The sequence below is a fragment of the Nycticebus coucang genome, chromosome 1, assembly GCF_027406575.1.
Source record: "Nycticebus coucang isolate mNycCou1 chromosome 1, mNycCou1.pri, whole genome shotgun sequence".
Classification (NCBI taxonomy): Eukaryota; Metazoa; Chordata; class Mammalia; order Primates; family Lorisidae; genus Nycticebus; species Nycticebus coucang.
This window is the reverse complement of record NC_069780.1, coordinates 166911308-166926712: the sequence shown is the minus strand read 5'-3', so window position 1 is coordinate 166926712 and position 15405 is coordinate 166911308. Positions and strand designations below refer to the sequence as shown.

At 38.9% G+C, this 15405-nt stretch overlaps 1 protein-coding gene across 1 annotated transcript in view; it reads left to right on the top strand.

Annotated features, from left to right (window-relative positions):
• The window catches only part of SPEF2 (sperm flagellar 2), a 171192-nt gene that overhangs the window by 143438 nt on the left and 12349 nt on the right, over nucleotides 1-15405 (top strand). Inside the window, exons 31-33 of the mRNA XM_053598873.1 lie at nucleotides 1939-2045; nucleotides 2743-2925; nucleotides 8881-8973. Coding sequence (XP_053454848.1) covers nucleotides 1939-2045; nucleotides 2743-2925; nucleotides 8881-8973 — 383 coding nt within the window. The remainder of the gene's footprint in view (nucleotides 1-1938; nucleotides 2046-2742; nucleotides 2926-8880; nucleotides 8974-15405) is intronic.

Here is a 15405-nt window from a genome sequence, read left to right as displayed (position 1 = left end):
TTCTTGGCAGTGCAGAAGCTTTACTTACTGTGTTCTTGGCAGTGCAGAAGCTTTTTAGTTTGATCAGATCCCAGTAATGTATTTTTGGTGTTGCTTCAATTGTCCGGGGGGTCCTCCTCATAAAGTATTCACCCAGGCCAATTTTTTCAAGTGTTTCCCCTGCACTGTCTCCAAGAATTTTTATAGTTTCATATCTTTATAAGTCTTTTATCCAGTGACACAGTCAATTTTTGTTAGGGGTGAAAGGTGTGGGTCCAGTTTCAGTCTTCTACAAGTCGCCAGCCAGTTCACCCAGCACCATTTGTTAAATAGGGAATCTTTCTGAGAGTTATCACAAAGGGTCACCAGATTCTATTTATGGTTTGAGTTCCCTTAGGCTGGCATACAATTAACTATTTTTCTTAGATAATTCTAAAGAATAGTTACCCTAGATAACTAACTTCAGGCCAGATAGAAAAAGAGCTTCTCTTTTTATCCTTGAACAAAATTTGTAAGAGAATCTATTTATGTTATTGCATTCAGTATGAAAATCATATCACTGCATGCCTTGACCATTTAAATTACAAGGTCAATATTAAAATGTCTTCACATTTCATACTAAGAGCTCCAGATAAAAAATTCTTATATAAACTGAAAGTACTGTCTTAACATTTTGTTTTATACTTTTGACATTAGAGATAGTGGAAATATATGCAACTTTACAGACTTTTAAAATGCTTTGAGTATCTTCATGGCTTTAATAAGTTTTAGTGATGGTTGTACCTTGAGGAACATGACTGATTTATGTCTAACCTATCTGAAAACCAAAATGGTATTCAATAAAGCTCAGTTTACTGGAAATTCTACTACCTGGAAAATGTTCTCATCTCTATAAAATTGGATACTCAGGGTTAATTCAAAAGGATACAGAATTTATTTCTGAACAGCCAGCCAGATGCCAATTATATCAAAGAAATAAAGGTCTCACTCTTGCAATCCAGATAATTACCTTCCAAATATAAAAATCATATATTTGGTTTAAAGCACTGACATTCTAAAAGTATTATGCATTTCCCTAGAAGTTAGAGGAAATGATAAATTTCATGTGGACTTTTAGAAATGCTAAAAACTTATATTTAAAAAGAAAACCTTGGGATGCTACCATTGTGTTTCACTTTTTTTATTTCTAAACAAAGAAGAATATCTTATGTACTCTAGACCTGAAAGATACTTGGATACACATTAGGAATCTCTCCTGGCTCTAGAAGGTATCTCTGCTGTGTAGGTTAGCTGGACATTTATTTTTCTTTCCTATTTCTTTTTTGATGCATGTACATGCAATTTGAAAGTAGGTATCTCCTTTAGACAGGGTTAAGTAGATTAGTGTGTAAAGGAAAAGCATTTAAAAGGTTAGTGATCTTCTATAAAATACTTAGGAATATTCAGCCAATTAGATAATTCAATTAGCACTTTCAATCTAGTAATTTAACAATTCAAATCTTCCTACATTTACAAAAGCAGATATATTCTGATCTGAAGGGCAAGAATAAGATTACATTGGTGAGCTACATGCATTTGAAACACCTTTATCTCTTATTTACCAAAATATATTCTTGTACCCTCCTGTATATAGGAAGCCTTAGAGTAATATTTTTAAGGCTTCAGCCTATTCTGAGTAAAAGATCAAATAAGACTCCTATTACAGTTTAATAATTTTTCCCAATCTGAAGTGAATTATTACTAGACCAAAAATGACATTCTGACTCAATTGAGAAACAATAATAAAAGAGCATCGGGACGCTTCTATTTCTCTGAAGTTTACGATTTTAAATAATAAGAATGAAATGATTATATAAATACCCATTATTTCTTCTATTTTAGCAAAAGAAAAACAAACAAACAAAAAAAAGCCTTGTCACATACATATAAATGACAAAAGATTTTTTCCTTGCATTATAGGCCTGATCGGAAATAAAGCATTTACTGACATTCTGCTGGATTTGGTGACCCTGAACCTTGGGACCAACAACTTTCCTAGTAGTTGGATGCACCTTACCCAACCTGAAGTAAGCTTCCATATTGTTTTGCTTTTCAAGATGTGAATACTCTTCTAATTTGATCAATCAATCAATAGTTCTGAAATAACCAGTACCAGCATAGCATTTCAACATTTAGTAGGCAATCAGTGAAATTTGAGTGAATAAAAAAAGAATGATCTTAGAATTAAGACACATGTGCACATGCACAGTATTCAAAGAATGAGTGATGATCTCACAGTCAGTGAAACATGACAGAGACTGAGGCCGAACCATGAGCTCGTATCCAGAACTACATGGTGGAATGATTCCATCGAGTAATAGTAGGTGATGGTGGCAGTTCTTCCTTCTTCTCATGACTTTAAAATGTATCAGAAAACAAAGTGGTTAAATAGCTGAGCCCTTGCAAGGACACAGATGTAATCCTTATCCCTCATCTGAAGAGTTAACTGGAGTCAGATGTGTAAATTGATTGTGTAAAAGTAAGCAAAAAACACAAATTTCAAGGAAGCAAAAATACAGACCACTTTCTAGATATTGCCTGATGTGGATTTGTTGGTAGAACAAAGGCCACAAAAGGGAACAAAAGTCAGAACTGGCTCTATTTGCCAATATAAAATCCTACTTCTTTCCTCTGAACCTCTTACTATGAAAACCTGAATAAACAGTTTCAAGAAAGAGTCATACATGTACAAATATCCCAGTAGTATTTCCTGTTTTCTTTTAGTTACAGGAGTTAACATCTGTATTAACAGTAAACTCGGAGTTCGTGGACTGGCGGAAATTCCTGTTAGTAACCTCGTTGCCTTGGCCCATCCCCCTGGAGGAGGAGCTCCTGGAGACTCTGCAGAAGTTCAAGGCTGTGGATGAGGAGCAGAAGGCCACCATCACTTTTGAGCAGTATATGCAGGTTGTTGCCAGCACCTGGGGCCCTAGTAGCATCAGAACACTTCCCACCTAAGAAGTGCGTTACTCACTGTTGTCACATTGCCAGTGTTTTGCACCTCAGCTGCCCGTGTCCAGCCACCCTGAGGCAGCCTGGGCAGTGTCAGGGCTCCAGGCAAAAGTCTGGTTTCCATCCCCAGGGGAAAGTTCTAAAAAAGTCAGAACTTCCAGGAGAACTAAGGGTCCTGAAGGAAGTCACATAAACTCGATTGTTCTCCTGAGTTCCTACCCAGTAGTTCTTACCCATGGCTGTACATTAGAATCATCTACAGAGCTTTCAGTAAGCCCAATGTCCAATGCCTATTACCTCAGGAGTGGCAAGAACAGCGATGAACAACACAGGGAAAGAGCAGGTTTTTTCTTTGGGGGAGGGGTGGCGAGTGATAAGATTGTTTTTGACAAATTGAGTTTGAAATGTCTGTGGAAATGCAGATAGAAATGTCCGATCTGATATGGCAGATACAGAAAGGAGGGCAAGTCACAAATGTAGGTGGTTGTTGAATTTATGGAAGAAGGAGTTCACCCAAGGAAAGGGGTGGGTAATCCAGTAAACGTGGTGCCTTGTCGTAGAACCCGGCAGGCCGGATGTAACTGGTGATCTCTGCCAGAGAAATGTTGGTGGGATTTTAAGTACAGAAACTAGATTGCAGAGAATCGAGGAAACGAAGAGGTCTTTTAGGAAGTGAAAAGAAGAAAAGTCAACTCATTTCTCAGAAGTTTAAGAAAGGAGAATAAAACTCCACTAACCGAGAGAAACCTGAATTACTTATTTTGTCTCTACTAATGGAATTCATCCTTTTGCTCTTCATTTTACTTTGCTGGTAGACACAAAAGAGGGAAACATCCACAAGGAACAAATGATGAAACGGGATAATTCTCTCCAGGTGCCTGTATCTCACATGTACCTTTTTTTTTTTTTTTTTTTTTTGATAACCCTGAAGCCCCCAAGTCCCCGCGCATTCACACAGTTGAGCTACAGGGAATAACACTTGAATAATAATGAGGCTCTTTCAGGGTTGATGAAGACAGGTGTTTGACTGATGGAGCTCTGATATATTTACTTCCCAAGTACAGCAATTTATAAAGGCTGTCATTGTCCTAGATTTACAATTTGTTAAGGTGGATTCATTTGAAAACAATATCAGCAGAGCAAAATGTACTGTATTTCTATAGACGGCTTAAGATTTTAAAAAGTGGGAACACATATAATTACTGACCTTCACTATTTACTGTATGTGGCAATGAACACAGGATATCAATTTGAACATCCTTTTGCACAAACATAAGAAAAAAGGTGTTGGCAATTTTCACCCAAGTGCTGAGCCAAAACCAGAAAGCTCCTTTACCAAAGGTGTGAATTTCTTAGAGAAAGTTGGAGGATGTTTCATAGAAGCTCAGAAACACTTACTTGAACCTGGTCTGTTCTGGGAACAGTTCTTTCTGAGCTCTGCCCTCTCCCCCTTGCCTGCTTAGCCCCCCAGCACATGGAGCGCACTGGGAGAGCCCCCACCTGACCACCCTGCCTGCCTTTCACAGCTTTCCAGCACTTGCCAGCTGATTGCCCCACCCTCCTCCAAAATATCATTTCAGGGAGAAAATCAAAACAGCTACGAGGGGAAAATTTTATAAGATTTATAGAAAATACCACATTAGAACCTTAAAATAGCATAACTACATTGCTGAAATAAGTTCTCTGGGAGAAAAGGGCCGTCTCCTGTGCTTTATATTTTGTCTGCCTTTTTTTCTTTTCTTTTGACAAATTGCAAGTTCACCACAACAGCCACTTAAGAGTGTGCTGATTCCCCTAATTTCTAAAATGGAAAAATATAAAGCATTTGTGAAGTCAGATGGGTTGTGTACCTTGGCTAAGCAATGATAGCTTAAAAGCCTGTTTGCCCTTTGCTCCCAGCTGGCCTGTAGCCGTCTCTGTGTGGGAGTGCAGTCACACTCTTGTAGGAACCTCTGATGCTGAAGTATCGACCCATCTTCCATCAGTGAGAATACATGTTATTACAGGCTTAATGAGTCAGATGTTCTAGGATCCAAACAGCACAGTACTTACTCTCTAAAGAAAAGTTTAAAAAAAACAAAACCTCAAATCTTTGGCCGTGTTTTAGCAAGAGAATACAGGAAAATTTCCATATGTTAGAGAGAAATCACTTAATAGTTAGTGAGGTGGGGTGTACGGTTCGCTAAACTTTCCTTATCGTTTTAACTTCTTACCATATAGGTTCACATTTAGCACTTCAGGTTACTGGAATTCTTATAAATTTATTTTATTTACTTATTTGTTTATGAATTTGATATTTTACTTATTTATTTATTTTCTGTGCCCTGGGTAGAGTATCGTGGCATCATCATAGCTCACAACAATCTCACACTCTTGGACTCAAGCAATCTCCTCGCTTCAGCCTCCCAATGAGCTGAGACTACAGGCATCCATCCCAACACCAGCTAGTTTCTCTATATTTAGTGGAGATGGAGTCTCTCGCTCTTGCTCAGGCTGCTCTTAAACTCCTGGGCTCAGGCAATTTGCCTGCCTCAGCCTCCCAGAGTGGAGTGAGCCACTGAACCCAGCCCAAATTTGATATATTAGGAAACAGTTTTTTTCTTTCTAATTGCCTAGTATATGCAAAACACTTAGAAAAGACATACATTTTTAGAAAACCAATATGAATAAATCCTTGGTGTGAAAAATCAGGGAGAATTGTACTGCGGTGATTATACATAAGAATGAAAGTTGGTTGAGAAATAGGGGAAAGAAGAATCTTTGTTTCTTTTCTTCCTCCTTTAATTCTTTTCATATTTTCCCTTTTCTCTAGTTTTCAGCAACTCGGTTATTGTGTTCCTTAGTGTGGTTTTCTTCATGTTTCCTCTGGGGCATGTTGAGCTTCTAGAATCTGTGGGCTTATATACTTTTTGTCAAATTTGGAAAATTTTCAGGGTTGTTTCTTCAAATACTTTTTCTGCACCCCACATTCTTAAATTCAATTACATGTTTGTTTATTAAACCATTTAGTGTTTTCCACAGGCCATTGAGTCTTTGCTTATTTTTCCAGACTTTTTCTCTGTGTGTTATATTTTGTACTCATTTCTATTTTTGTGTCTCCAAGTTCATTGATGTTTTCTCCTGCAGAGTTGAGTTTGCTGTTAATGCCATACAATTTATTTTTTATTTCAGCTGTTGTATTTTTTTATCTCTAGATATTTAAGTTGGGTCTCTGTTATATATCTCATTTCTCTCCTCATTTTTTGCATGTTTTTCTTTATCTCCCTGAACAAATGAAATATATTTAGTATAGCTGTTTAACATCCTTATCTGCTCATTTTATTATCTATCTCCATTCTGTATTATTGTTTCTTCTGGCTATAGGTCATATTTTCTGTCTTTTATTTTTGCATGCCTAGTAATTTTGTATTAGGTAACAGATGATGTAAATTATATATTATTGGATGCCAAATTTTGTCATATCCCTTTAAATATTGTCAAGTACAGCAATGTTACTTGAAATCAGTTTTATATTTTCAAAGTTACATCAAGAATTTTGGGGCGGCGCCTGTGGCTCAGTGAGTAGGGCGCCGGCCCCATATGCCGAGGGTGGCGGGTTCAAACCCAGCCCCGGCCAAACTGCAACAGAAAAATAGCCGGGCGTTGTGGCGGGCGCCTGTAGTCCCAGCTGCTCGGGAGGCTGAGGCAGGAGAATCGCTTAAGCCCAAGAGTTAGAGGTTGCTGTGAGCCGTGTGACGCCACGGCACTCTACCCGAGGGCGGTACAGTGAGACTCTGTCTCTACAAAAAAAAAAAAAAGAATTTTGAAGGTGGGTCCAGAGCAGCCTTTCGTGTAAGGCTAACCTGGCCCCTTTACTAAGGTTATATCCTTTGGGGGGCTCTACTTAATGTCCTGTGTATTGGGATGTCCTTCCACTCTGGCTGGTGGTAACATGAACTAATCCCAGCTCTGCATGAATCCCAGAGATTGTTAAACTCACTACTTTCCAGTAGCTCTTTCTCTAACCTCTGGTATTTTCCACATACAAATCAACAGAAGGCTCCCATTCAAGACTTGAGGAGACCCCTCTGCACATCTCTAGAGCTCTCTCACAATCTATATGCACTTTAGTACTCTTCCCTGAAAACTCTAGCCACCATGAACTCTTTCAACTACAAAACATGCCTTCTTAAATCAGCGGTAGAGCACTAGGCTCTACTCGGAAGCCCCTCTTTGCCCTGCAAACTAAAAATGCTACAGCAGCTGGAATACTAGGAGGCCTCCCCACTTACTTTCCTCCTTTCAGGGATGACTGTCCTATGTTGCCTATTGTCCAATGTCTGGAAAACCCTGTTATCATATTTCTTATTGTTTAAGGCAGGAAGATAATTCTGCTGTTTATTACTGCATCATGGCCAGAAGCATAAAATCTAGCTGTGTTCCTGGTCTCTTTATTCTCCCTTAGGTGGCACTTACCCTCCACAGATTAGCCATCAAGAAAAGATTTCCTCCCAGCAGTACAAGAGTCACTTGTGTTCCAAGCTAGTACCATGCAGGACATTAAGCTCCTTTTGGCTCTTCTCCCTCATAGAGGCTTCCACATGAACCAGCATGTTTTTTATTCCAAATTAAAAGAAAATCCAATTCACACCTTTAGGAGCTGCACACCCTTACAACATACCCAATTCCATTTCAGCCTTTACTCAAAGAATGAGATTATTAGAAGAAAGTATGACCTAGAGCATAGGCCAGAGTCAAGTTAGACAAACCAATGGCCTTGGCAATAGGCCAAGTATTAAGGATAGGTTGGCACTCTTGAAGAATTATGTATATGAAGAGCTTACTCTGTGTAAGAGTTAAGATTAGCAAGATATATTCTTTGAACCCAAGGATTTTGTGCCTGATGTTTAATAGGAAACATGACTGGCAATAACCAAAGGAGTTGACTAAATGCCAAATGTTTGGTATAAACAAATAAAATTGGAGTTCAGAGGAGAGATTAAGGATGGCCTCCCTGGGAGGTATGATCTGAGCCAGGTCTGGAAAAATGTATAGGTTTATCTAGGTGGAAAAGAGGATAGAACTCACCTAAAGTAGAAGGAATGATGTGATTAAACAAGTGAAAAGAAGAAAATGGTTCTGAGCAGAGAATGATATATGGAAACATTAAAATTATGAGAAAATTGATAATTTGTGTTTTCTTCTACTTGGATAAGAGAAAGACTGAAAACAGAAATAGCTTGAGGTTACTAGAATGGTCTTTGACAAAGGTAGCGAGGCTCTACCACCCGGGTCGTAGCAATGAGATTGGAAGAAAGGGAGAGGTGGGAGAGGCATTGCCAGCTGACAGTTGCCTTGTACAAAGAGTAATTTGTGTCAGAAATGGACTGAGAGAGAGGATGTCATGAAAGAGGGGCCAGTCATTCAGTTACTCAGCAAAGATTTTTCTAACACCAATAACATATCTCAATACTAAGTAAGACTCCCAGAATGGATGGGAAATCAACAGGACCCAAGGAATGGGAATTATTGTTATGAGAGTACAGATTCCTTCAGAATATTGCTAATGCAAGCTTAATCTAGAGTAGTGACCGCCAAGCTTCATTACATGCTCCAATAGTTAAAATACAGCTGGTGTCTCTAATATGTGGACATTTATTTACAAATTATATACTGTCCTATGGCACAAATACATTATAAACATATCAAATATGCAAAAAAAATTACAAAAAGATAAGACAAAGAATAATATAAATGGAAGTTCTAGCATATTTCTCTAACCACCCTGCCTTGGTTTCTGCACCCTGCTTCAGAGACTACTACTGCAGAAACTGGACCAAGAGTGGTTCAGTGTCTGTTGTTTTTAGATGAACGGTTACATCTCTGCATAATACATACTTTAATGATCTTCATTTTTATTTTTTGCTGTAGGCTGGCTTGTGGTTTACGGGAGATGAAGATATAAAAGTTCCAGAAAATCCTCTTGAACCCTTGCCGTTTAATAGGCAAGAACACCTTATAGAGGTAATGAATGAGGTCTTTAAAAAATAGCATTATAAGAAAAAGCTTTTGACAATATCCAGCATCCCTTCATGATCAGAACACTTAAGAAAATCGGTATAGAAGGGACATTTCTTAAACTGATAGAGACCATCTACAGCAAACCCACAGCCAATATCATATTGAATGGAGTTAAATTGAAATCATTTCCACTTAGATCAGGAACCAGGCAAGGTTGCCCATTGTCTCCATTGCTCTTTAACATTGTAGTGGAAGTTCTAGCCATTGCAATTAGGGAAGAAAGGGCGATCAAGGGTATCCACGTAGGGTCAGAAGAGATCAAACTTTCACTCTTCGCAGATGACATGATGGTATATCTAGAAAACACTAGGGATTCTACTACAAAACTTTTAGAAGTGATCAAGGAATACAGCAACATCTCAGGCTACAAAATAAACACCCATAAATCTGTAGCCTTTATATATACCAACAATAGCCAAGCCGAAAAAACAGTCAAGGACTCTATTCCTTTCACAGTAGTGCCAAAGAAGATGAAATATTTGGGAGTTTATCTAACAAAGGACATGAAAGATCTGTATAAAGAGAACTATGAAACTTTAAGAAAAGAAACAGCTGAAGATGTTAACAAATGGAAAAACATACCATGCTCATGGCTGGGAATAATCAACATTGTTAAAATGTCCATACTACCCAAAACAATATATAATTTTAACGCAATTCCTATCAAAGCTCCATTATCATATTTTAAAGATCTTGAAGAAATAATACTTCATTTTATGTGGAATCAGAAAAACCTCGAATAGCCAAAACATTACTCAGAAATAAAAACAAAGCAGGAGGAATTCACGCTACCAGACCTGAGACTGTACTATAAATCGATAGTGATCAAAACAGCATGATACTGGCACAAAAACAGAGAGGTAGATGTCTGGAACAGAATAGAGAACCAAGAGATGAACCCAGCTACTTACCATTATTTGATCTTTGACAAGCCAATTAAAAACATTCAGTGGGGAAATGATTCCCTATTAACAAACGGTGCTGGAAGAACTGGCTGGCGATCTGTAAAAGACTGAAACTGGACTGATACCTTTCACCATTAACTAAGATAGACTTTCACTGGATAAAAGATTTAAACTTAAGACATAAAACTATAAAAATACTTGAAGAAAGTACAGGGAAAACTCTTGAAGGAATTGGCCTGGGTGAATATTTTATGAGGAGGACTCCCCAGGCAATTGAAGCAGTATCAAAAATACATTACTGGGACCTGATCAAACTAAAAAGCTTCTGCACAGCCAAGAACATAGTAAGTAAAGCAAGCAGACAGCCCTCAGAATGGGAGAAAATGTTTGCAGGTTATACCTCTGATAAAGGTTTAATAACCAGAATCCACAGAGAACTCAAACATATTAGCAAGAAAAGAACAAGTGATCCCATCTCAGGGTGTGCAAAGGACTTGAAAAGAAAATTCTCTAAAGAAGACAGACCCACGATCTACAGACACATGAAAAAAACGCTCATCATCCTTAATCATCAGAGAAATGCAAATCAAAACTACTTTGAGATATCACCTAACCCCAGTAAGAGTAGCCCACATAACAAAATCCCAAAACCAGAGTTGGCAAGGATGTGGAGAAAGGGCACACTTCTACACTGCTGGTGGGAATGCACACTAATACATTCCTTTTGGAAGGATGTTTGGAGAATACTTAGAGATTTAAAAATAGATCTGCCATTGGATCCTATAATTCCTTTACTAGATATATACCCAGAAAACCAAAAATCACAATACAACAAAGACATCTGTACCAGAATGTTTATTGCAGCCCAATTCATAACCACTAAGTCATGGAAGAAGCCCAAGTGCCCATCGACCCACAAATGGACTAGCAAATTGAGGTACATGTATACCATGGAATATTATGCAGCCTTAAAGAAAGATGGAGACTTTACCTCTTTCATGTTTACATGGACGGAGCTGGAACATATTCTTCTCAGCAAAGTATCTCAAGAATGGAAGAAAAAGTATCCAATGTACTCAGCCCTACTATGAAGCTAATTTATAGCTTTCATATGAAGGCTAAAACCCAACTATGGCACAAGAATACGGGTAAAGGGCCAAGGGAGGAGAAGGGAGTGGGGAGGTTAGGGTGGAGGGAGGGTTATGGGTGGAGCCACACCTACCATGCATCTTAGAATGGGTACAGGCGAAACCTACTAAATGCAAAATACAAATGTCTACATACAATAACTAAGAAAATGCCACGTTGAACAATTTGATAAGAATATTTCAGATTGTATACGAAACCAGCACATTGTACCTCTTGATCGCACAAATGTACACAGCTATGATTTAACAATAAAAAAATCAATTAATAAAAAAATAAAAAATAAATTAATTAAAAAAATGAAAGTGAAAAAAAGAAAATTTGGAAACCAGTGAACAAGGAAAATAAAGTAATCACAACCATTGTTATAAAAAAAATAGCATTATCGCACTGGTTGTTTTCTCTGTTTTTTCTTCTACTTACATAATTTGCTTTGGACTTCATCCCTGCCAGTGCCTTCATTGCTTCTTTTCCTGTGCCTTAAAGTGCAGACTTGAGTGTTCACTCGAGAGACAGCTGAGTGAAGCCTGGAGAGGAGACGGGGGCTGAAATCTTGCCAGAGCCCTACTCTTACCTCTCTGTGTGATCTTGGACAATTCCCAAGGTCTCTTGGAATTTGCTTTTCTCAACACATTTGTTTTTAAATGTCCTTCCAATTCTAAAAGCTTAGGATATGATTCTGTCATTTTACCAATACGTATTTTTTGACTATTTCTCTTTGATTTTGACTAACAAAGCAATGGTTTGAATATAGCATTGTCCTTGGCTCATCAGAGATTCCTGCTTTCAATATTTTTATTTAATATCATTTTTTTAGCCTTTATCCCTGAGGCCACAATAGAAAGCAGGACCTTAAAATCTGAAAAACACTCTGACTTTAGCATAAATTTTTAAAATATAAACCAGACCTAACACAGCCACATTCATTAAGATATGAGGAGAAGTGAATGATAAATTCAGATACCATAGCAAACTCTGTAGAATATATTGATTGTTCAATTTCCAGCCAGCCATTAGTTCAAAACTGCAGTACGATATTGAACATGACTCTACTTTTAACCGTAAATTGAGCATTTTCTTCCAATTGGATGCATATTTTTTTTGAACACCTCTGCGGAGGCACCAGCAGGAGAGAAGGTAGGAGAAAGGGGTCAGGGAGTAATCTAAAAAGCCCAAGATAGGAGATTGGCAGTTACAGGGGCGGCATTTTGTTTATTGTCACTGTTTTTAACGTGAGACCAGAGGACTGAGATCGATTATCTTGTGAAGCTTTTGGAACAGTCTCTATATGATTTTGTGAACAACTCGTCATTGATATAAACAGGTTCTTCAGGAACCTGAAGAAGCAACTGGCAGTGTGGATAGCAGCCAAGTGGAAAGTACTTTCATTTTCAACCAGAAGTTTTTAGAAACATCAATCTAGGGCACAGCCTTTCAGCTATTCACCTGGCAGCAAAACAGGAAAGAACCTTTTGGTAAAAGGGACAAATGTGGCTCCCACTCTCTGCTGGGAAATTATAGCAAGAAAAGGAACTAAGTTGGGGGCAGAGGCAGGACTGGAGCCTTAGCAAAAATTGTTTTTAAAGGGTAAAAGATGGCTGGTACGGTGTGTGTGTGTGTGTAAACATTCATAGGACAGAAAAGGTGAAAAGGTGACAAGATGGGATGTTTTTCCTCTTCTTCCTGGTGCCTCAGGGACTCAGTACTCAGCATTAAGTAAATCTCAATGTTCTTAAACTGGGATAAAAGCACATGTGCCACTGTTTATAAGCTGCAAAGTCTTCGTGGCACGACACAACCTCCCTGTGCCTTGGAACTTGTATCCCTCTCTGATGGGGCTGTTGTGCAGGGTGAATTCGTATTTGTGGTTCCCTTACAACAGTGAATGGTATACAGTAAGCCCCCTGTGTTAGTTAAACAGTAGCTAACCATGCTAATGAGACATTGCTAAACTGTGGTTAATGGCTGGCATGTTAAAGAAAGGTGAGCAGGAGGAAACAAACAAACAAAAGGTGTTTACTTTTTTATGGTAATTAGAATAAAAAAGACGAAAGGTGGGGGAATGCCCCTATTAAGAAGGAATTCTTGGGGCCAGGAGCCCTGGGCTTTGTTCCTAGTTCTACCATAATCTGTTATGGAAACTTGGACAGGTCTCTTCCTCTCCCAGGGCCTCTGTGTCCTCTTAAAGAGAGGTCTAGGGCTGCAATTTAGGGCTGCACTCATCTTCCCTGCTTTGTGGCCCAGGCTTCCTCTGAGCCATGTCCTGAAAGGCTCCTGAAGACAAGCAATGGATATTGACCTTGGGTGATCTCAGAGACCCAAGCACTGGATAAAATGTCAAGCCTCACTCACAATAGGATCCCTGAGGCTTCTCCTGTTGTGACCCCCTGGTCTGTTGACAGTGACAGTGAACTTACTGGTGACTAGTGAGGCTCAGCAGGCTGGGCCTGTCTTCTCCACCCCTTGAAACTGCAGCGCCCAGTGTTCAAGAATCCTTAGGGTTTTCCTGATAAAAGTCATGTAATTTTGTCATATTTATTAAATAAACTCGCAAGCATTGTCTTAAACTTTTCTCCACAGCCTCTATCCAAGGGACACATACGTCTTCCCATTCCCTCAGGCTGGTTAACATTTAGGTTTTTTTTGTTTGTTTTTTTATCAATTTTAAATCATAACTGTGTACATTAATGCAATCACAGGGCACCATACATTGGTTTTATAAACAGTTTGACACATTTTCATCACACTGGAAGCCAGGCTCTGGGTTTGAAATGCCAGCTACTTGCTATTAAATCCCAAATGTCTGTTTCCACTGCAGACCTCTTTTCTGAACTTAGGACTCCTAGACGCAACTATCTATTTGACATCTCCACTTGAATCCTCTAGCACTGTGGTCCCCAACTTTTTGGCACCAGGGACCAGTTTCATGGAAGACAATTTTTCAGTAGTACATGGGGTGTGAGGGTGGAACAGGAGGCAGAGCCCAGGTTGTAATTATGTGCAGCCCAGTTCCTAATAGGCCATGGACCAGTACCAGTCCGAAGCCCAGGGATTGGCCATGGGCCGCTATCAGGACGCAGACCTGATTAGGTCAGGCCCAAACCCAGGCTCTAAAATCAACTGATTAAGGACCTTGATTACATTAGAAGATCCCTTTATCATTGACATATGAAGTGACTCACTCATGAGAATGAGTTTCCTATCGTATTTACAAGTCCTGCCCATGCTTAATGGGAGTAGATTGCACAAGGTATGTGTTCCAGGAGGTGAAAACCTTTGAGGCCTTCTTGAAATTCTGTGTCCTATAAAATTTTAAGTGATCTTCAGAATACAACAAGCATAATCTTTTTGAATGTCCAATCCATTGATTTAATATAAAGTCTGTTTAATTACAGAAAGAATCTATCAACTTGCATTATTCCTGCATATCTTCTTTCAATGTCTACTCTTCAGTTTATATAGGTAATGGAAATAATGATGATTTCCACCTACTTAGTATTTATAAGAGCAGCTCAGTGGAAATAATAATAAAGGAAATAATGATGATTTCTACCTACTTATCGTTTATGAGAGTAGCTCACTGGAAATAATGCTAAAAGACAGCTCTTCATGTGGAAGAAATGGAAACTAAGCACACATGGACAAGGTCAGGGCTGTTAAGTAGTTAGTCCCCCTTCTCGTCTTACTGGCAGTCCCTGAAATAACTCAAAGGCAGATGAAAAGATGGAAGTGCAGGGGCCTGAAGGAACCCACCAGCTAGATCATGACTTTTAAGAAATCAAGGGATATCTTATTGTCCATGACCATTCTTCAACGTCTGAGCCTGGCTCTGCCTGGCTTACAGCAACTCAGTAAATGTTTGCTGCCGGGGTGGCTGAATGAAAGAACCTGTACATCCCACTGACCCCTGAGATTCTTTTCTGCTTTGTAGCATAACAGATTTGGTACATTTTCCTGTCAAAGTTTTTTTATTTAAATTTTGATTGGATTTGTCACATATCAGAAATTATTTTCCCAGCTATTATCTTCATGTATGCCTGATTTGCTCACAGTTGCAAAGGTTGCTGATAACAAAGAATAACAAGGTAGAAATACCCTCTGGATTTAGGAATTTGTTTCTCTAAGTATGGGCCAGAAACAGCAACATCCGAAGCACCTGGGAGCTTACTAGACAGGCAGAGCCCAAGATAGCTCTGGAACCATCTACTTAAGCAGACTCTACATTTAAAACATATTCTGCAGGTCATCAAGTACACATCTGAGAAGAGCTGGTCAGGAAAGCTAGCAGGCTGCCCAAATGAGGCTATGTAGGTGCTTCAGTGTG